This window comes from Maylandia zebra, linkage group LG6 (genome assembly GCF_041146795.1).
Source record: "Maylandia zebra isolate NMK-2024a linkage group LG6, Mzebra_GT3a, whole genome shotgun sequence".
Lineage (NCBI taxonomy): Eukaryota > Metazoa > Chordata > Actinopteri > Cichliformes > Cichlidae > Maylandia > Maylandia zebra.
The window spans coordinates 39,527,255-39,548,651 of NC_135172.1; the positions used below are offsets into that span (position 1 = coordinate 39,527,255).

Here is a 21,397-nt window from a genome sequence, read left to right on the forward strand (position 1 = left end):
GGAGCACATGTTCTCCTCACATCCCAAAGCTTAGTCTTTAAAAGAACGGGTTAAAGAAAACGACGGCAAACAAAGCATAGTTCACACGTATTTTTCTAAATTTCATTTCCTAAATGAATTTCCTAAATTTCCATGATAATAAACTTGTTGGATTAACATCTGGTTTGTTGTCCATGTTTCCATTAGATCAATAAATAATACAAGTTTATAGGCAGACACCAAATTCTCACATTTGAATGTATAAATGCTGTGTGTCTCTGCTTGAAAAGGCTTTCAGTTGATTAATGAATGTGACCAATGAACATTTAAATACACTGCTCACTAATAATAACAAAAATCATACTATAATTATTCTAGTGCGTCTATACATATTTATATGTTCCCCTCCTCTTAGACAAGTGGACCAATCTGGATGAAAATTTCTGAGAGTTTCTGTGACAAACAGTGTGGCTGGCACCAGTGAGGGGCTTTAGGGACGGATACAAGGAATAAGACTTCTTTACATCTGCTCCACAGAAACGTATTACTGTGCAAAAGTTTCTTCTTGTGTTTTTCCTTCCTTTTTTCGATATTTGCAGGAGGATTTATTTTGCGCTGATATTCTCTGAAGATCCACACCCTGGAGAGATTTTTCTTCACTTCCTCTACAAGTCAGCAATGTCTTTTGATATTGTTTAGATTTACTGCTAACACAGGTAATACACTGCTCAAAAAATTAAAGGAACAGGCTGTTTGTGACAAGCTAAACCAATCACATGATGCTCTGCAGCTGTGCTTAATTTCAAAAAAACAAACAAAACACCTGTAATAGTGCCCGGCGTGCGCTGTCTCGACAAACAACATTCACTTATCTGTACTTACAGCACTTCATTTCACACTCGCACCAAAGAATGCACCATCTCCAATGAAATCTCACTTTGAAACTCCACGTGACACAACAGCTCAGATTATTATTATTTTATTCTAAATCAAGGGTGTGACTTACAAAACACAGCATGTAAGCAAGAAAACATAGAAAATGAAAAATTATCTACATTTTGTACAGATGCAGTAAATGCAAGCGTGTGTTTCATGACAAAACCTGTGTCTTTAGAGGACACTACACATGTTTGTTTTAAACAAATAAGTCAAAAAAAGGAGGCAGCGTAAAACACGTTTCTCAGTAAGTAATGCAGCTACATGCACACTAAACGGTCCTCCAGTTACTCATAAAGTATCACAGATACATACTCGTGTTTACAAAAAGTTTTCTTGTAAAGCTTATTTATCCATTTAATATTAATGTGTTTTTTCATGACCCAGTAAACAAAAAGCCCTTAAAGAAATTTCCATTATTTACATAAATGCTCTGAGTTTTTCTTCTGTTGCCTTTTCTTGCCCTACCACAGGTCAGGCTCCACCCACACAATCTTCTTTTGCTCCTCCCAGATGATGGTGCGCAGGCTGGTCAGCAGGGAGGTCTGGTCACACCAGGATTCTGGATCCACGCTGTGATACAGACACGGCAGCTTGTCCAGCAGCGGCTCCTCGCTCCTCGAACACGCCAGCAGCTGCTCCTCTGTCTGACTGTGACGGTGCAGCTTTGACCTAACGTAAAAGTTAGATAAATAAACTATAACCTCCTGCTTTTATGAACTTTTGTATTAACATGAAGTAATATCAACACATTTCTTTACACTTATTTATTTTTCTAAAAGTCGCTCACATAGAATAGGAAGGAAATGTTTTTGCTTTAGACTTGCTGATATTGTTTGTACATACAGTTGAAGTAACTGATCTGTAAGTATGACAAAATGTGTTTACTTAGTAGGCATAATTGCACAACTGGCCTGGGCTCTTTATTCAACAATAAAAAAAATCTGGAGCTCAGTGGTTGAGCAGCTGATCCCTGATTTCCTGTCTCTGCTATTGCTGCACTAATAAAGGTGAGATTAGTTAAAAAAGGAATTTTACCATTAAACTCTATACATGAATACATCAGTCCCTTTTGTATTTTGTTTTACTTGTCTGAAAATATGAAGTTAAATTACAACTCTAAGATATTTGTGAATGAATCTGTGTGCCATGGAGTCTAACTGGAAAAACAAGGAAGGTTTTCTGGGAAAAATGTTGACTCATTATTTTTGCCCAGCATTCTCTCGCTGCTTACAATCGGAAGAAAAATGTAATATCAGAAGCATGAGGTGGCATTGCGTGAGATGAAGAAGACGAATCTACCTCAGTTTACGTGCGCTACGTGCAGACTGGCCAATGAAGATGATAATGGGGAAGATCTCAGAGCGCTGCAGCCGGCGCACGCAGTCGAGGCCTAAAGGCAGCACGCAGTGGATGCCCTGCAGGTTATGAAGAAATAAATAAAATTAGCTTAAGTGTGATTTAAGCGCAGTGCTGTTACATGAAATACATTTTAAAGAATCTCTGGCACTGTGATAAAGTAAAATACTGGTTTAAACCTGATGATGGTGCTAAAGTCATCAGATAACCAAAATGTAAGTTTTACAACATAAATCTCATTCATATTTGTACAAAAGTTGCGGCTCAACTGGCCATCATCTGTTTAGCATTGCACACAGTTTGTTGACCACAGCTTCCTTCTTTGCTCTGACCTTCTTCATGACCTTCTCGACACTCTGCAGGGTGTAGCAGCGGCTCCCACCCTGCTCAACCTCCTCCAGGATCTCAGACCTCTGGAGCTGGGCTGCATGCTCACTGGAGCTCAGCACCTCTGAAGCAGAGAGGAAAGAGATTATAACACACAAGATAATGCTGTGTATTATTGGAAACACACATTAAATGATTTCGTTTGGTGTAGCCTGTTATTTCCTCTAAATATTCTACGCCTATGTTGCTGTAATGATGGTAAAGATTTACACTTTATGGCTGCTGTCCTCCTTTTATTGATATTTATTTCCTTCCTGGTTTACAGTAACACACAAACTCCATTGTACAGTATGAGACCGGTTATTTACTATGCTTCCATTACAGCATGAAATCGTAAATAGAGTGGGAGGTGTATGAGCAATCTCGCCCATAAAACATGAGTCAGCTCAGGAAACCGTGTCCCTCCCGCTTATCTAACAATTTGTCTTCAGCTGTTTATTCTGTAGCCGAGATTCACATAAGATTTCATGTCAGCTTATATCGACAGAGCATTTCTTACCAGGCTCACAGAGCTGAAAGCCCTGCCAGCTGGCCAGCTTCTTGTCCAGGATGCGTCCCAGCACCGAGGGCAGCAGCAGGACAGGCCTGCAGACAGGCGGATAGCGTGGCGTCACCAGGGTGTAGGGCATGAGAGTTACACAACTTTTGGGTGCAGATGTTGCATCTGCAGTGGAAAGAATAGACAGTGCAAATGTTTATATCTCACTAATATTTCCATAGATCTCTTTTTTAAGTGCAGTTAAAGCTGAGATTCACTGGCTGTTTGTAGAATATGAGGCCCCGAGTAATTCTGCTGTTTTGTGACCACTGGGGTTACTGTACTTGATTCTGCACTCGCGCTCTTCTCCTCCTCCACGCTGACCCACAGTGGGTTCCTGCCCTGGCGCCCAGTGCTGACAATCCTCACAGTCTTCTGTGTATTCTGGGTCATCACACGCTCACCCTGACGAAGCAGAAGAATATTCCCAGGAGTTAATTAGGGGAAAGATGTAACTTGTGAAAAAAACTAAACAAAGCAACAAAAACCCAGTGCTTTAGTTTATTCTTACCTTTTCAGACTTCTTTGCTTCAAAGCTCATATCCTCAATAGCTCGAATCAGAAGCCGCTGTGCCCTGTGACATCAAGAAATCAGTGAGTAGTGATCTGACTCCATTCTCGAATAATCTGAAGAGCGCACAGTTGCCTTTTGTGAACCTGAACTTTTCATTCATCAGTGCACCAACCTGTAATAATTGGGAACAGTTCCGCTCTGGAGGTCCAGCTGCTGACACGGGTGAACGTGACTGGCGTGCCACGAGTCCTCGGTGCCGGCGGGCCGCGTGTTCGTCACATGCAGGATGTCGTTACAGGACACAGCCAGGGTTCCTCCGGGGCCGGCAGGGAGGGACATGTTGACACGTACGTAGAAGGAGTCTCCTGATGATGTCTCACTGCTCTGCAGCTGTTGCAGCAGCGCCTCGTAGTCTGAGCAGACAGAAGAGGACGTTAAACCACTGGACTGACACTCTGCAGTACACACCATGTGGATGATATTCAGAACTGATGTCAGTTGCTGTACATGCTCTACATTTCATCCCAGAACTAACATAATGTCAAGTTTAAAGAACAATATACTTTCATGGTAACTGTACTTTATTACCTCCTGTGCTTAATCCTCACACCCAACATAAGCACAAGCCTTACCTGTAAAGATGCGTTTATAAAATTCACAGATAAAAACTAAACCTATACTAGACCTTATTTTATCAGATCCCTTTCAAAGCTCGTCCCGTTTTGATCACTTACACCTGTGTGTCTGTGATGAGGGCTGGAGCTTCTCCAGAGTAGCAAAAACAGCACTCCTTCAAACTGAACTTCCTTGAACACTCTGCTCTCCTCGCGAGCAATGATCCACGCAATAAAAATTAAGATTTTACTCGATAGTTTGAGGGTCATGGTGAAAATGCAGAAGTGGTCAGAAGTGGACTGCCAGGGTGCAGTCACTAAGTAGCATCCAAGCCAGAGCGGGCCAGATGTGCACAAGAAGACGGGGAAATCAAATCAGGTGTGGTTTCTGAATACATGAGAACTTTGAGTTCATGTACATGCATAAAAAATCTGCTGAGAACATTTAAAAGACCAGTTTGTGATGCAACGCGTGAAGGAGAGGGAATAGCAAACAAACAATCATTTTATTATGTCAACCATGCAGGCCCTGCTTTTTTTATTATGTTCTGTCTTCGGATACGTGCCAAAAAATGTGGTTTACTTTTTCAAAATGACAGGTTTCAGAGCTGAATTCTTTGCTTGACGCAAAACAAAAACACCCTCATGAATGCAGCATGTTCACCATATCCAGTTTCTACTTCCTCATGTCAGGCATCCTTTTAATGTCAACCAAAGCTGCCTCCTTCCTGAAGTCAGCTGTAACCATAAAGTCTTATTTCACGGCTACGCGTGTAAAACAAACACAAAGTATAATACAGTACTGCCAATACTCTTACATGTTTATGGGCATTTTTACAGCTTCAGTAAGTTTAGATAATAGTGTGGAAGAAAAAAATAACATAGAACAATTTGGCTTCAAGACTGCAGACAAGTCATAGAGCGAGATCTAACATCTCCACTAAAACGGCATATAAGTGATTCAAGATGAGACTAAAACTTCATTTAGGCTTTGCGGGAAATTTACTTCCTAACTTGCGTAGCAACTGGAAACTCTTTTTATCCCTATACCGCAGCCTTTAAGTGGTTGTGGTATGCGCTGACCCGACATGTAGTCACATTTCTCAGGAGGCACGCCAAGCTACATAGAAGGCTGCGATGCAGGGTTACAGTAAAATGGTGTTCCGGTTATGGTGCAAGTTATATGGAAATCTGACGCAATTCGTGTGTAAGTTCTCGATGAATCAGTACAAGAAATATGACGTACCATCTTGCCTGGGGCGGAGGGAGAGATGACAGATGCCTGCAACCTGGCCAAGAGCCCACATGGCTTCCTCTAAAGTGGAATCTTCCAGCACCATCCTCAGAGCCTTCTGATTCTTCTCGTACTTCACCTGCAGACCAACAGCGTTTTCACAACAGGTGATAAGGAGAAAAACTGCTTTTACGCACACATTTGCACCTACCTCCACTATCTGAGCCCCGGGGCTGATGCCAACAGTGTGAGCTGCGCTGCCTTCAGTCACCTGATGCACAAACACTCCCGTCTTATTGCCCCCCACTACTGCCAGCTGGCTGAGGAGCGCCTCACCCTGGAAGGAGATGCTGAGAACTCTGCCACTGACACGGATCGCTTTTGGACGAGAACGCATCAGGAAGGGAGGGACTGAGGATCTTGACAGGCTGACGATGAAAAATTAGGGAAGTTATTCAAGCTATTTAGCAAATATTGATCACTAATAATTACAAATAATTCCTGCACACTGGGATTAGTAGAAAGTGGACCTGCTCTCCTGGACTGATTTTGCTACAGCAGTGCACACTAACAATATCCGGTTATTTGTAGAGCACTTTTTTTTTTTTATACATGGACATATGATCCCAAGTTACTAAGTGTAAGAAGTAAGTGTGGAAGAATGTGATCTGAGACACTGAGGAGGTTTTTTATTGTGGTGTAAAATTCTCAACTGTTGAAGAGTTGTTTTCACTTCACCAGCTAGTGATCAACAATGTCCTGTATGCCCTGTGATTAATAGCCTGCATTAGATTTATGATTGGCCTTAAAAGTGTCCATACCCTTTGGGCAGAGTAGAATCTAATTCTATTTAAAAATTCGTGTCACTGTCTCACCTGTGAGAGCTGGACCTCCTACGAGAGGAAAGCCCGAATGTCTGCATGCTCTTGTTCACCACTGGACAAAAGAGAGAATGTTTAATGATTGGACATCACGGTTGTTTCCCAGGAAATAATGTGTTGGGGTTAATGTGTCACTCTACGTTGGCAAAGATACAACAGGGGACAAAAGCAAATGAAACTCCCCTCAAACAACAGCTATAAGGTAAAGAATGTACTACAATAATAGAGAGAAAACACCAGTGATCAGATGATCCCCTATGAGAAATATGGAGAATAGAGAAAGCACTTGGTGACAGTGGGAAAGAAAAACTCCTTTGTAACAGGAAGAAAAATCTGGCAGAACTAGGCTCAGGAACGGGCAGCTATCTGCCGTTCCAGTTGTGGGTGAGAGCAAGAAGGAAAGAAGGTCTCGTTCTGATATCTCTGCACACATATACAGTAATTTAAAGAAGAATAATGCTTTCAATACACACCGCTGGGGAGCAACACAAAGTCGTCCAATAGACTGTCAGTCTCTGCTGCCTCTGAGCTACAAGAAAAAAAATACAGACAAGTGCCCTTATCAGATCCAACAAATATGGATGCACACAACAATGACGGTATGCATTTTACACTGAGTTTACTTCGCAAAGAAGCGTGTGATAAATGGAGATAATGTCTACAGACTGGTTTGGTGGGTTGCTATGACAACAGCAAGACACTGTGACAAGTATATAAAGTCTACTCAATTTGTGATTTCAATAGAACTTCTGTGGCTCCTCAACAAACTTGTGTTCTTTAATTAGCTCTCGATTGCACTTTCTTTCTTTTTGTGTTGTAAATCAATAATCAACCTGAAACTGTGCCATGATATGAACACAGAAAGGAATGCAGAGTTCAGCAACACTGCTCATTCATCCGTTCTGGTGAAATGTTTCCCAAAATCTCATAATGTCAGTAAGAAATTATGAGATTTTGATATGCACTTCTAGGAAACACAGGCATACCTGCTCTCTGCATACAGAATTTCCTTCCTTCGGCGGAGAGAGTCTGGACTGGGAGGCTCAGCGTTTCGGGACCGCATGCTACACGTAGCACCATCTTCACACTACACACACAAGCCAATATACACGGCCAACACAGACACAGAACATAAAATCATGACTGCAGGAAAAGCGACAGTATGTCACAAGTGTGTAGTTTGAATGAGAAAGCAGGAACATACCACTCTGTGCACTGCGGTTAACTGATATGTCAGGGTTTTTCATTATTAATCTCAAGAGCAGTGCTATCAGGCTTTGATCACACATGATGGTATTTGAACTCTGGTGGTTGTCACTAGTGACTGGTTTTGTCTCCATCTCACCTTTTTTTCCCACTGATAATGTGCCAGCACCCAATTTAATATTGGTTGCATGCAGTTGAACGCCATAAATAAATAACTTTTTACTCATGGCGAAGAGTTGCCACTATAAAACTGTTGGGTGCATTGTTGGAAGCACTAACAGAGACTGGTAGGTGCATCCTACAGATTTTGTCCATTTTAGAAATGAATCTAACCACCCTCTGCTGGCAGTGAGTGGAAGAAAAGAGGGATTTGTGTTGATGTGCTCAGGTGTGGTTCTTTAGTCACTCTTACTGTTTGCCTGACCGGCCACACCTACTCTTTGTCTATTCAGCTTGGCAGCTGTAGATTTCATCCATTACTCACTGCATTACTGAGTCTACCAAAGTGGCCACAGTGTTCATCAGGCCGCTAGACAAGAAGCCCTAGTTTCTCTTGTTGCTTTTTGTCTGCACTGTTTTCTTTGTGCCTGAGATGACTCCTTAGAATCATTCCAGGCTACAAAGCAAAAACTCCTCAGCCACTCCACACGTCAGCCAGCCACAGCCTTGCCTCCACCTCATCTAACTTCTACGAGTTGACCCTAATCCTCGTGACTGTATTAACTCTATTCTTTGAAACTGGAGAGCTGTACAAAAACATCAGATTTAAAATACGTGATTATATTATTACATGTGGGGAAAAATTAACAGAGCATTTCACAGCTATTTCACACACTCACACACCTCTGAACTGCAGGAAACCATTGAAGGATTAATTGCATCCATGCGGCAGAGTCTGCGTCGAGATGATACGGGGCATTCATCACTGCTGGAACTCAGACTATCCCAGCCGCCCTCCGTCTCCTTAGGGTAGACATGAAATTAGTCAGTAATAGCATTTTCCTCTAAGTGTTGTGCATACGTGAGCATGTGTGTGTTTAAAAAATTTACTTCGGAGCTCTGGTGCAGTTCTGTAGAGCTGCACTTGGTCTGTAAGCTGAACACCTTCTCCTGTAGCTCCACCAGCTGGCACCGCAGGGTGTCCTTCTCAGCCAGGACATGTGCGATCATGGCCTGGGCCTCATCCCTGGACTGATAAGCCTAGAAGCACATGAATGATTAATAATAATAATAATGGATTGCATTTATATAGCGCTTTTCAAGGCACCCAAAGCGCTGATTGACAGTTATTTAAAACCGTTTAGCTGACTGTGCATGAAACTACTTTGATTCTTAGTCAGACACACAGACCCAGCTGAGCCAAGTTTAGGCCTCTGTTTGCTGAGATACAAAAGTACATACTGGCTTGGATACAAGCATGTGGTATGCAGTCGATTGTCAAAGCGGCGCCAACAGCAGACAACGATCTATTTTTCAGCACCTTTCAGCAAACACACCTCTGGAACAATACTCGATGGAAGCTTAAAAATAGAAGTACTGTGTTTCCAAGTCATTGTGAGTAATACATCACTCACTTGAAAAACCTCATATAGATATAAATACCAAAACACAACACTTAGAAATGTTCTTTATGACATCAAGTTGATCGGTTTTAAATGAATGATTAATATAATTATATTAAATTATTTATAGTTTTTAATGAAATATACGGTATAATTCAATTTAATTCAATTTTATTTATACAGCACCAAATCAGAACAACAGTTGCCTCAAGGCGCTTTATATTGTAAGATAGACCCTACAATAATACATACCTAACAATCAAATGACCCCCTATGAGCAAGCACTTTGGCGACAGTGGGAAGGAAAAACTCCCTTTTAACAGGAAGAAACTTCCAGCAGAACCAGGCTCAGGGAGGGGCGGGGCCATCTGCTGCGACCGGTTAGGGTGAGAGAAGGAAGACAGGATAAAAGACATGCTGTGGAAAGCATCTCTGTGGTGTTCCAATGGCACACTGAGTTACTAATTGATTATTAGGAAAGCTATTGTCCAATTATGTTTTAAATCACCACCAGAAAACAGGAAGTGAAACAGGAAGTGGGAGACTTTAAGGCACAACCGGGCGAGACAAGAGTATCAGAAGCTCTAGTTTGGGAAACAGCTTTGTTAAATAGTTAATGCGTCAGTTATATTTTTCAGGTGTGTAAGATATACTTTGATCACGCTCTGATAATTTACATGAAAAAAAAGTTCTTATGTTTTGGCATTTTCAGACAGTATTCAAAAACTGGGGAAAAAAGGGAGAAAAATCAGTGATTTAAAGAGTTTCCATCTGGGCTAACCTGAACATAGAGACTTTTAATGTGATAAACCTGCATTTGGTGACAGAGTTTCTTACTGAAACACTGAAATGGACATCTGTATGCCTAACATGATTCTCCAAGGAAATACTCGTAGGAATAGGAGCATTTTTTTATCCTCTTTGCTTGAGAATACTTGAGATACTTGTTATTAAAACTCAGAGGAAATGTTGTGCGCAGCGTCAAATAAATACAAATATACATATACATGTAGAAAACAAAGCACAGTGAGGTAAAGTAAGTATTTTTTGTCATTAGTTGATTGTCTTTTAATTTTTTTAAACAATTTCAAATTACACTAGATTAAAGTTTTTCTTTAAACAACAAGCAAAGCCAAACTATAAGCAGTGTAAGTCTGAATATGTTATGCCTACAGAAGTAGTTATATAATTGAAGGTACTGTCTTGATCTTAATTATTCTGTGCTGTGGAACTCCAACACCTGCATTCCTCGAGCTTGTGTGTGCGTCACACCATCCGCTCGAGACTTGTCTAACAAATCAAATTCCTCTGCTTCAGTGAAGCAGTTAAATGCTGTTAAATGCAATCTGACAGTTTTTAGGGTGTGGTAGAATTTTTTAATTCATTGTTTTCAGAGGAAAGGGTTCAAGTTAATGACAGCTGATGTAAAATGACTTTAAAGTGGATCATTTCTTCATGATGTTTTCATGTGAAGGTAAGAACATGTTAGAAAAAAACAGAATACCGCTCCTTTAAAAGAAAGGTATTATTTAAAACAGAGAGGCGTGTACACTGTGTCCTTTATCAAAGACACATAAACACACACCTACGCACACAACAGACAAGTACAGAAGAACGGCGTATTATCTGACACTTAAAGCACTGAAACAACGCAACAATGAACCAGAGCAAAACCGATGCTCTCCGTAAAAGTAAAGTCTAAAACAGAAAAATGCAGCTTGAAAATGTTAATTAATTTGTTTATCAAATTCAGGAAAGATTGATTAGAGGCACCGTCGTCAATTCCTTACCTGGTCTCTCTCGGCCTGGAGAGCTTTCATCTGGTTCTGGATCACAGCGCTCTTCTGCTGGTGCATTTTGCAGTCCAGAGTCAGCTGTTGCACCTGGAGGCTCAGAGACTCGTTCTGATCCAAGAGCTGACAAGTACACGCATATTTTGCCAATTTAGCTTCAATTTTAAGTCTATGTTACATTAGAAAGTCAATTATTATATAAAGAAGTATGTGGTATTCATGGTTTCATGGTTTATTTATATTAGTGTTAGGTAACAATAACTCTCCAAGTAGCAGCTGAATACTTTTGCCCATCATGGTGCTGAGTGGGAGTCTGAAAAGCTCACTTTCCATCAGAGATAACTGGTTGAATTTGTGTGACATTTCCTGATCTGGTTACTGTAACCACTGAAGGAAAAAAACCAAAACAAACACACCTTTTTTTTGTCTCTGAGCAACTGTTCGTTCTCCTCCCTGTATGATCGGAGCTGCTCTGCTAGCTCCACCTGACTGTCTATGGCCTCTGCCAGGTCTTGAGCCAGGATGTCCTGACGAGCCTGATGCAACAGGAGCAGCAAATAAGATCTCACCTTCTAAAGAATATGAGTGAAAAAAATGGTCTATATTAAAAAACAAAAAAGAACAATTGCGCTCACGGGGTCTAGTTTTTCTGCCTTCGCCAGCTGGCAGCGCAGGCTCCTGACTTCATCTTGCAGCTGTGGTGACTCAGGACAAACAGACTTGAGTGACCGCTGCCTCTGGAATTCATTCTCTGCTTGGGCATTTTGTAGCTCAGTCTGCAGCTGATACACCTGCCACCACACAAGACAAACAAGACTTGAGACACTGTACATCTAATTAGGTGTTTTATGTTTTTTTATAGTCTGTGGTAAGAAACAAAGAGTGTAAATCAGTAAATCTGAGACACTGGAGACAATTCAATTAAATTCAGGAATTAGATGACCCCCATTCCCAGATGAGCAAGCACTTGGTGGCAGTGGGAAGCAACCAGGTTCAGAGTTTACTAGAAACAAAACAAGGAGAGAGAGAAGCAGTGAAGGGAAAAGAAAAGCTCAGGGCATTATAAGAAGCCCACAGCAGCCTGAGACTACAGCAGCAGAACTAAGGGAAGGTTCACAGTCGTCTGATCCAGTGCTAACTACAAGCTTTTTGAAAAATGAATGTGTTAGGCCTAATCTTAAAGGTAGAGAAATCCAAATTTGGAACTTGATTCGCAGGAGAGAGGCCAGGCTTTGCCTCCTATTCTACTTTTAAATACCCTCGGCTTGACTATGTGAGGACAAGGATTTTAGATTCAATGATAGAGATGCTAGTAAAGGAGAAATATATTCAATTCATCAAATGACTTTGACCAGCTGGAAAACAACAGAGGTGAAATGACTTTGACAAAACAGTTCTGATGATCTGAAGTCAGTTCTGATATGCTTGCATGATTGAAGTAAACAGGACTCTTTTCACCAAGTTCTCTGTTACCCATCAGCTCAATTCAGTTTAATTCAATGTTATTTATCCAAATCAAAACAACAGTCTCCTCAAGGTGCTTTATATTGTAAGGTAGACCCTACAATAATACATACAGAGAAAAACCCAACTATCAAATTATCCCCTACAAGCAAGCACTTTGGCGACAGTGGAAAGGAAAAACTCCCTTTTGACAGGAAGAAACCTGCGGTAGAACCAGGCTCAGGGAGGGGCAGGGCGATGTTTTTTTTAAACAAAAGTCTTTTCAAACATGAATATCTACTGTCATAAAAAAAGTTCTCTCACCCAACTAAACAATGTTTCTGGGAAATATAATAGAAATAACAATTTTGTTATTTAGAAAAAAAGACTTTTATGACCACATTCAAAATGACCTTTCATCATGCCTACGTACTGTCTCACACAAAAACAGCAGCAATTTAGCGCTATACTTCTCCAAGATTTGGAGACTTGTGGGAGGAATAACTGCAGATACTGAAGTAGCTTTACAACACCTCATATGTGCAGTTTAGAGCTTTTGCTGTGCCTTTAGAGGAAACCAGTGAAAAGTCTTTTGCAATATCCTTTTGTTTTGAATCTGTAGAGGTCAAATCTGAAGATTAAAAGTTTAAAGAAAAAAAAAGATAAATGCATTCATGACAGTGTAACCAAATGCAGCATATAAGAACTGTGGAGCCTGCTTGTTATCTTTGCTTGAGGATAAATATGGCAGCCCTTTCTGCAGGGAGGACAGAAGGACTTTGATTTTGAGTGGATGGGTCAATCATTAGAGTACAATTTAAAAAAGGAAAGTGTGACATGTTACAGAAGGAAAGATCCTGAACACTTCCCACTTTTGCCTTTCATTTGTTCTGCCTGGTAACTTAAACCCCATAGCTCCTGTATATAGCAAAGACTTTTTGCTAAATACCTATCTCAGATTACTTGTGAGGTGTCACTTGAGTCTGAGTCTCAAGCGGGAGAACATTTACCACAGCAAAATACACAACTTTTTTTCAGGCTGTGAACACAAAACAAAAAAAGCATCCCTTGGCACTGTCTAATCCTTTCAAGCTTTAATTTCACTTCTTTAACATCAGCCTTTTGAGGATTTTCCCCAGGGATGACAGCTTTGAGACTCAGACAGAAGGTCTCCTGCAGTGAACAAACAGACTCTAATGACATCCGCTGACCTGAAGGTTTAGCTCGTGGAGCCGCCCGTTCACAGCTGATTTCTCCTCGATTGCTGCTGTGTAGCGAATATACAAGTCACACTTCTCATCCTTCAGCTTGGTGACTTCACGTTGCAAAGAGCACAAGTGTCTCTGGATCCGTTCGTTGTCGGTGCGCAGGGTTCTGGACTTCATCTCCTGCTCCATCATCTGACTGATGTCTGCCTCCAGAGAGGCGCAGTGTGCTCTCAATTTGCTGGCCTCGTTACGGGCCTCCTGCAGCTCTTTCTGCATCCCTGTGACGGCTCTGACCAGATACTCAGTCAGCTCTGAGTATTTTATCAGGCCTGAAAGAGAGTGCAAGGATTGCAGTCAGCAGAACAAAGAGAACAAACACATCCATAAGACATACTAAGACTTTGAGCCACTCACCACTGAATCTTGAGGGCTCAGTGCTGGGTTTGCGTCCAGTCACCTGGGTGTAGAGTGCTGGGTAGTGAATCATTAAGCTCTCCAGCAAGGCCATACCACCATTCTTTCCCTGGGTTCTCAGCAGATCCAGCATGTGGCCTAGAAATAGTAGATTACAATGAGACTTCCAAATTAACCTTTGAGTTAATGTCATCAAGCAACAGCAGCGATGCAAATAATCACAATTCTAAATCTGAAGAATTTTGTTTTTACAGATACACCTAAACTCTGTCAGTGTGACATGATGATTTTATATGTTGCTGCTACACTTTTCTAAGTGGTTAACTCAGCAGTCTACTGTATCATCTCATGGACAGAGTTTCAACTGACTTTAAAATCCATGAAAACAATGAAAATCTCACTCGTTCTCATGCAGCGGTTTGTGAGGTTGTGGCAGGAAAGGATCTCGTCCTCGTCCATCTCACTGAGAACCCTGGCCTGCCTCAGGTACGGGATCAAGATGCACGGCCGCACTCCTAACGAGATCCGATGGCGGTTGTCATTAATCAGCTCCCACAGCTCCTCCTCACCCATCCCTTTCAGGTCTAAATCCTCGGGGACACATTCCTCCGCCATGCTGGGTCTACTGAGTGTGTTTTAAAGCGTAATGATGTTGGCTGCCACAAAGATGACAGCTCTCAGTGGAGCAGGTGGACTGAGCACACACCTTTTGCAGCCAGAGCAGCGGACTGACTCTAAAAGGAAAAAACTGTTCTATAAACGTGTCAGGCATTTTCCACGCCCTGTGGGTGTTTATGTCCAAGTGCTGGCGTGTGGGCGTGCAGGAAAACCTGAAAGACAAGCTCTCAAGGATTCGACTCACAGGCTGATGCAAACTGAGTTAAAGGACACAAAACACCCACACACATAGTCACTAACACCCACACAAACACACACTCAAAAACAATCAGTCAGTAAAGCCATGATTAATGCCCATCTCTTATATTTACCCTCTGGGTGTTAGTAATGTTTGTTTACCCTGAACAGCTAGCTCGGTGTGTACTCGCGCCACACACAGGAGCCCCTCTCTCTGTTAATGAGTGAGGCAGAGATTTGTTTACTGAAGAGCGCCTATGGCACTGATGAACAGAGCCTATCGCTTACAGAGAAACGCTGGATGCCATTTGAGCTCACCTTAATAATTTCTAATCACATAAAAGCAAACACACACCACACACACCGCAGTGCTGACAGGAGCAAACACTAAGCGGCAAAGTGCAAAGTCCTGTGTTAAAGAAGGAAATAAGCTCAGCTGTGGTCATCACAAGGATAATGCCTTCCTCGTAATAATAGCTAGCTTACAGTTCTTGTGTGTGAACTTACTGTCAGCTGTATTGTAAACTGTCTATGCAAACAATTGGAAGACATCAGGGCAATCTACTGTATATATATACAAGCATTAAGACAATGGAGGATGTCATAACCAGTGAACTCACCAGGTTCAAACAGGATAAATGGGCATGTAGGCGTTTTCTAAGAATGTATTTTAACTGCAAAAGACATTAGATTTAAAAAAAAAAATTATAACAACAGCTGAAACATAATGTCAGCTTAGAAAGGGACCGACAAACATCTGCCAGTAAACTGTATTTTTTTAAATTTATTATTAGTCCTTTATTTATCCAGGTAAAAATCTCACTGAGATTAAAAATCTCATTTCCAAGCGAGACCTGGCATCATGGCAACAAAAGTCAAAATACATGTACTACCTAAGTATATAACATTTAAAACAAATACAATATCCCGTATGAACATGTGAATACAATAACAGATCAATTGAGAGCGACATCAAAAACAGTCACACTGAGTAAAAGAGTTATTCTCTCATTCCTTTAAGATGAACGTAATCTCTAATTGATGTAACCAATTCGGATAATTTCAGTTCCTTCTGCAGATTATTCCAGGAAGCAGGGGCAGCGTATTTAAAAGCTTTCCCCCCAGTCCTTTTCTGATTTTTGGGACAATCAATTGTATGAAATTGTGAGAATGAAGGCTGTGGTTGGTTGTGGTTTTTACACATGTAAATACATAAATAAGACCAACCAATGGGAGAGTCTGCAAATATGCATAGATGGACATTTAGCAGCAGCATACAAAGAACGATGATGTACACGATTTCTATAGCCAGTAATAAAACGTAAAGCACAATGGTAGACAGTATCCAACCTCTTTAGGTAGTGGGCAGGTGCATTCATAAAAAGCAGGTCACCATAATCCAATAAAGGTAAAAAAACTTGCACGAAGCAAGTGTTTTCTCACTTGGAAGGAGAAACAGGATTGATTTCTAAAAAAGTAACTTAATTTTAGTTTTAACTTCGACACAAGCCTTTGAATGTGAGTTTTAAATGACAAATTCTGATCTATAATGATCCCTAGATCATTATAGTTTTAATCTTAGGAGACATAGCGAACAAGTCTTTGCCATTTGAGAATAACATGAGCTTGGTTTTCCCTTGATTTAACCAGATGCAATTTTAAACGGCAAAAGTCTTCTTATTGTGAGCGAGAAATAAGTGTGTCGCAGATGTCCAGTCCACAAGTTCACTACCCCTTGACAAGACAGTTAACAAAATATCCTCTTGCCTGTCTTTCTGCAAAACTCAAAAGCCCTGCTCTCTACAGTACACGATCCAGTGCTCAGTAACCCAACCGGCTTCTGTCAACAATGCACAGTTTGTTTATCTCGCACATCACGTAACACCATGGGGACGGCTCAATACTAGGAATTTCCCCTTAGAAGATGCATAATAATATACAAGACAAACAAAAGTATAATAAAAGAAGATGTGGAGGAAAAAAACCTCTGTCCAACTCCCACATTTCGAACTGTAAGAAGGAAAAGAAAAAAATGGGCTATGTGGTTGTCCATAAAGACCATTTGTAATTTTGAAACTAATCATTAATAAAGTGGGATGCAAAAGTTTGGGCAATCTTGTTAATAGTCATTATTTTCCTGTATAAATCGTTGGTTGTTACAACGTTGTACTTGTTCCTCTGCACGAATGCCTTAGTGGATTTTGAGCAGTGTTTTGGGTCGTTGTCTTGTTGAAAGATCCAGCCCCGGTGCAGCTTCAGCTTTGTCACTGATTCCTGGACATTGGGTTCCAGAATCTGCTGATACTGAGTGGAATCCATGTGTACCTCAACTTTGACAAGATTCCCAGTCCCAGCACTGGCCACACAGCCCCACAGCATGATGGAACCACCACCATATTTTACTGTAGGTAGCAGGTGTTTTTCTTGGAATGCTGTGTTCTTTTTCCTCCATGCATAACGCCCCTTGTTATGCCCAAATAGCTCAATTTTAGTTTCATCAGTCCACAGCACCTTATTCCAGAATGAAGCTGGCTTGTCCAAATGTGCTTTAGCAAACCTCAAGCGGCTCTGTTTGTGCTGTGGGTGGAAAAGGCTTCCTCTGCATCACTCTCGCATGCAGCATCTCCTTGTGTAAAGTGCGCCAAACGATGGTTGAACGATGCACAGTGACTCCATCTGCTGCAAGATGATGTTGTAGGTCTTTGGTGCTGGTCTGTGGGTTGACTGACTGTTCTCACCAGTCGTCGCTTCTGTCTATCCGAGATTTCTTGGTCTGCCACTTCGAGCCTTAACTTGAACTGAGCCTGTGGTCTTCCATTTTCTCAACATGTTCCTAACTGTGGAAACAGATGGCTTAAATTTCTGAGACAGCTTTCTGTATCCTTCCCCTAAACAATCTTTGTCTTCAGCTCATTTGAGAGTTGTTTTGAGACCCCCATGTTGCTACTCTTCAGAGAAAATTAAAAGAGGAGAGAAACTTACAATTGACACCATTAAATACTCTTCCACATTATTGGATTCACCTGTGTATGTAGGTCAGGGGTCACTGAGCTTACCAAGCCAATTTGAGTTCCAATAATTAGTTCTAAAGGTTTTGGAATCAATAAAATGACAACAGTGCCCAAATTTATGCACCTGCCTGATTTTGTTTAAACAATTATTGCACACTTTCTGTAAATCCAATAAACTTCATTTCACTTCTCAAATATCACTGTGTGTGTCTCCTATATGATACATTTAACTGACACTTTTTATTGTAACAACCAACGATTTATACAGGAAGATAATGACTATTATTACCAACAAAGCCTCCTAAAGCACGGCCAGCTTCGAGGTGTAAAAGGATGGTAGTGAGATCATTTCAGATTAGGAATTTTTCATGGTGTTTTGATGTTTATCTATTATTGTAGGGTCTTTACATAAAATTGAATTGATTTGGTGGTATACAAATAAAACTGAATTGAATTCAGCTGAGTGATTATGGGTGTTAATTTTACATTAACTCTAATTTTAGACCAATAAAAAATTGATAGTCCTTGATGTGTGTCAGTCAGAATCATTATTGTATTTGTTCCCTGATTCGCAAGAGAACAATCTGAAAGAAGCGGTATTCTGATTCCCTGGGATAGAGTTAAGGTTAGAGTTGGGATTGGGGTTAATAACTATACACATTAACAGTAAAAGCTCAACAAGTAATTGCAGTTTACATATTAACAACGGTTTTCTGGAGAAAAAGAAGTTCCAGTGAGGTTTGCAAGTGTGATGAGCAGTAGCTATGCAGCACTATCTTTCTATGTCTGTGAAGGTTCTCAGTCATCCAGGTCATCGTAGTCAAAGGAGCTTGCAAAGAAAAGCGTCTGGACTTCTTTAAGTTGCTTGAAAACATTGCAGCTAACTGTTGGCACACACTGGCTGCTGAAATGTGACAATCATGAAAATATCTTTGATCAGTGGCATCAATCCAATCAGTCTGGTGTTACCAACGTGAAAGTTTCCATAAATAGTAATCATCAAAATATGATCTTTTTATACATTTTGAAAATTTTGCATAATACTTGGAAAAGTTGTATCAAACTGGATGCATGTGCATGTGGATGTTTGCATGTTCTGTGCTTTAGGTCATTCATTGCCCGTCAGGTTGTGGCATGTGGATAAATAATGCCCCATCTCTTCCTCCTGGAAGTATTTTTAGAGGTGATTTGCCTTTTTGAAATCCAGAGTTACAGAAATGACCTTCAAATTAAGCTTCCTCATTTCAGTTCTTCACTTTTTTTTGCCATGAATATTTTGTGTTCTTTCTTTGTCTTGATTTGTGGTCTTTGAGGTTGTTCTTTGTTAGGACTGGTCTCTGATTTTGTTTTATTTTAGGTTTTTTTTTACCTTTGACAGTAGAGAGATAATCTACCAAACACTCCAATCAGGGTTGGTAACAGTTATAGTACACCGAATGTAATCTGGTCCTTAGCACGCCTTAAAATTCGGCAAATGCAACCTCAGATGAAGTATACACCATGAAATATCACACCGTGATGCAGAAGCAGGCCTGTGAAAAACTAATCATACTCTACTGCTTCTATAAGAATTAAGGATTAGTAGCAGTCAGGAGCTATTAATAAAATTGACATGATGGACTGATCATTATTAATGTGAACTGTTAGGTGTTAAAGTTAATGACAGTACAATTAGAGCTAGAATGATCAAGTAAAGACTGTCTGGAAAGGTTGCCAGGAGAAAGCCTCTTCTCAAAATACATAGCAGCATGGCTTGGGTTTGCAAAGTTGCATTTGAAAAAACCACAAGACTTCTGAAACAATGTCCTTTGGACAGACCAAAACCAAGTGGAATAATGCACAGAATCACATTTGCCAGAAACTAAACACAGCATATCAGAACAAACACCTTATATACCAACCGTCAGGGCTCATGATATGGGCTTTTTCTGCAGCCATAAGACCTGAGCGCTTTGCAGACACTGAAGTCCTCTGTATACTCAAACCCATGCTGAAGTTTTTATACTGTGTATAACCCTCAGTTTTAACTAGATTTACAAAGTCTGAGTGCCACAAAGTAAAAGCACATCATTGCACAGCAGTGGTTTGTATTATGGCTCGATACAAAGCTCAGTTTTTCCGTGACTAATAATAGTGACCATGGTAATTTTTCTGAAATAAATCTATTATTGTGATGAAAATCTGAACAGGTCCAATCTGCATTTCTAAAGAAAACTAGCATGTTTAGAAATGCTATGTTGAAAATGTCTTGCTCTATTAAAAAAGCACTTAGGAAAGATTCGACAAAAATGTTATTGGGGGGCGTGCTAGTAATTTTGTCCTCATTGGTAGCTCAGTACGTAAAGTGGCAAAATAAAATGAAGCTGCCAGAAGATAAAACAGAATAAAATAAATTTCTGCATTAAAACCTAAATAACAAAACTGCTTGAAATTGTCATGAGGAGACTCGTGTACTTGCTTTAAACATTCATGGATAAAATCACCACTTATACTGCAGGTCATGTAAAAGCTTTCTCCCTTTTAGTTTAGCTAGTGTCATTTGGGTATGTCTGAGCGGACACATCATTTACAAGGAAATTGAATTCTCTGTATCAGTTGCATGTTTTGCTAAGCCTGTGCTATAACAGTGTGATGGTGAAATACTATAAGGTTTTCCATGTGCTTTGCAAGAGTCTGCTATTTGAGCAGCAGGTTTCACAGCATTGCAACATTACAAGGCTGGTGCTAACCTGACTTTAGGTTCTTTTCTCTGCTCTGTCACTCCAGATGGTACGTGACAGTTCTGTCCCTACTACGGTTTTGTGCCATCTTCAACTGATCTTTGACATCAACTGATAAGGAATGAGAAAAAAAACAAAGCATGTGTACTACTGACAATAGAAAACCAAAATAAGCTTGCGTCATGTAGCAGTACTGATAATATAGCGTTTTGTGTACTTTAGGGCATGTGTACCGTGTAAAGTGGCACGTTTTCCATTTGATCAACACATTACCACGGCAGTATGAAAAATATTATATAAAAAGGTGTGACTGTGGAATATCAGGCTATTTTAAAATAAATATTTTTAAGTGAAATCCAATCTAATAGTTATGCGATGTTTTATGATACATAGTGTTTAGTTATAAAGCACTTTTTTAAAAAACACAATTTTGACAAAGTGCTATACAAATCACCAAAACACTACACAAAAAATCAGCAACAACAACAGTGATAAAAATACTACTGTAAATAAAAGCTAAGAGTACACCACTCTCATTCGGATTTAAAAGCCAAAGAATAAAAAAGAGTTTTAAGATATATTTTAAAAAGAGGTAACAAGGGGGCTGGGCAGGAGATCATTCCACAATTTGCGAGTGAAAAGGCTCGATCACTGGTTTTTCAGAATTGTGTTAAAGATTCCACTTTACAGTCGCTGAAAGCATTAACGTGGCTGCCTTAGCCTGATGAAGTTGACTGCTACAA

The 21,397-nt window shown here is 40.4% G+C and overlaps 1 protein-coding gene across 2 annotated transcripts; it reads right to left on the reverse strand.

Annotated features, from left to right (window-relative positions):
- Positions 1 to 942: 942 nt before the first annotated feature.
- Positions 943 to 15,452, reverse strand: card14 (caspase recruitment domain family, member 14). Of its 2 annotated transcripts, XM_004538836.4 has the most exons (20): positions 14,470 to 15,448; positions 14,069 to 14,206; positions 13,658 to 13,983; positions 11,639 to 11,794; positions 11,420 to 11,539; positions 11,001 to 11,126; positions 8,699 to 8,848; positions 8,492 to 8,611; positions 7,429 to 7,529; positions 6,916 to 6,971; positions 6,437 to 6,497; positions 5,773 to 5,989; positions 5,574 to 5,700; positions 3,886 to 4,126; positions 3,711 to 3,774; positions 3,484 to 3,604; positions 3,161 to 3,325; positions 2,607 to 2,725; positions 2,218 to 2,333; positions 943 to 1,587 (listed from the first exon to the last, which is right to left on the reverse strand). In XM_004538836.4, exons 1-20 carry the CDS (start codon positions 14,681 to 14,683, stop codon positions 1,380 to 1,382), a joined length of 2,946 nt encoding a protein of 981 aa, XP_004538893.1. In that variant the 5' UTR covers positions 14,684 to 15,448; the 3' UTR covers positions 943 to 1,379. The 2 variants fall into 2 exon arrangements, with proteins under 2 accessions (XP_004538893.1, XP_004538892.1); XM_004538835.4 differs by having other exon boundaries at positions 5,574 to 5,989; positions 14,470 to 15,452.
- Between the last annotated feature and the right edge of the window lie 5,945 nt (positions 15,453 to 21,397).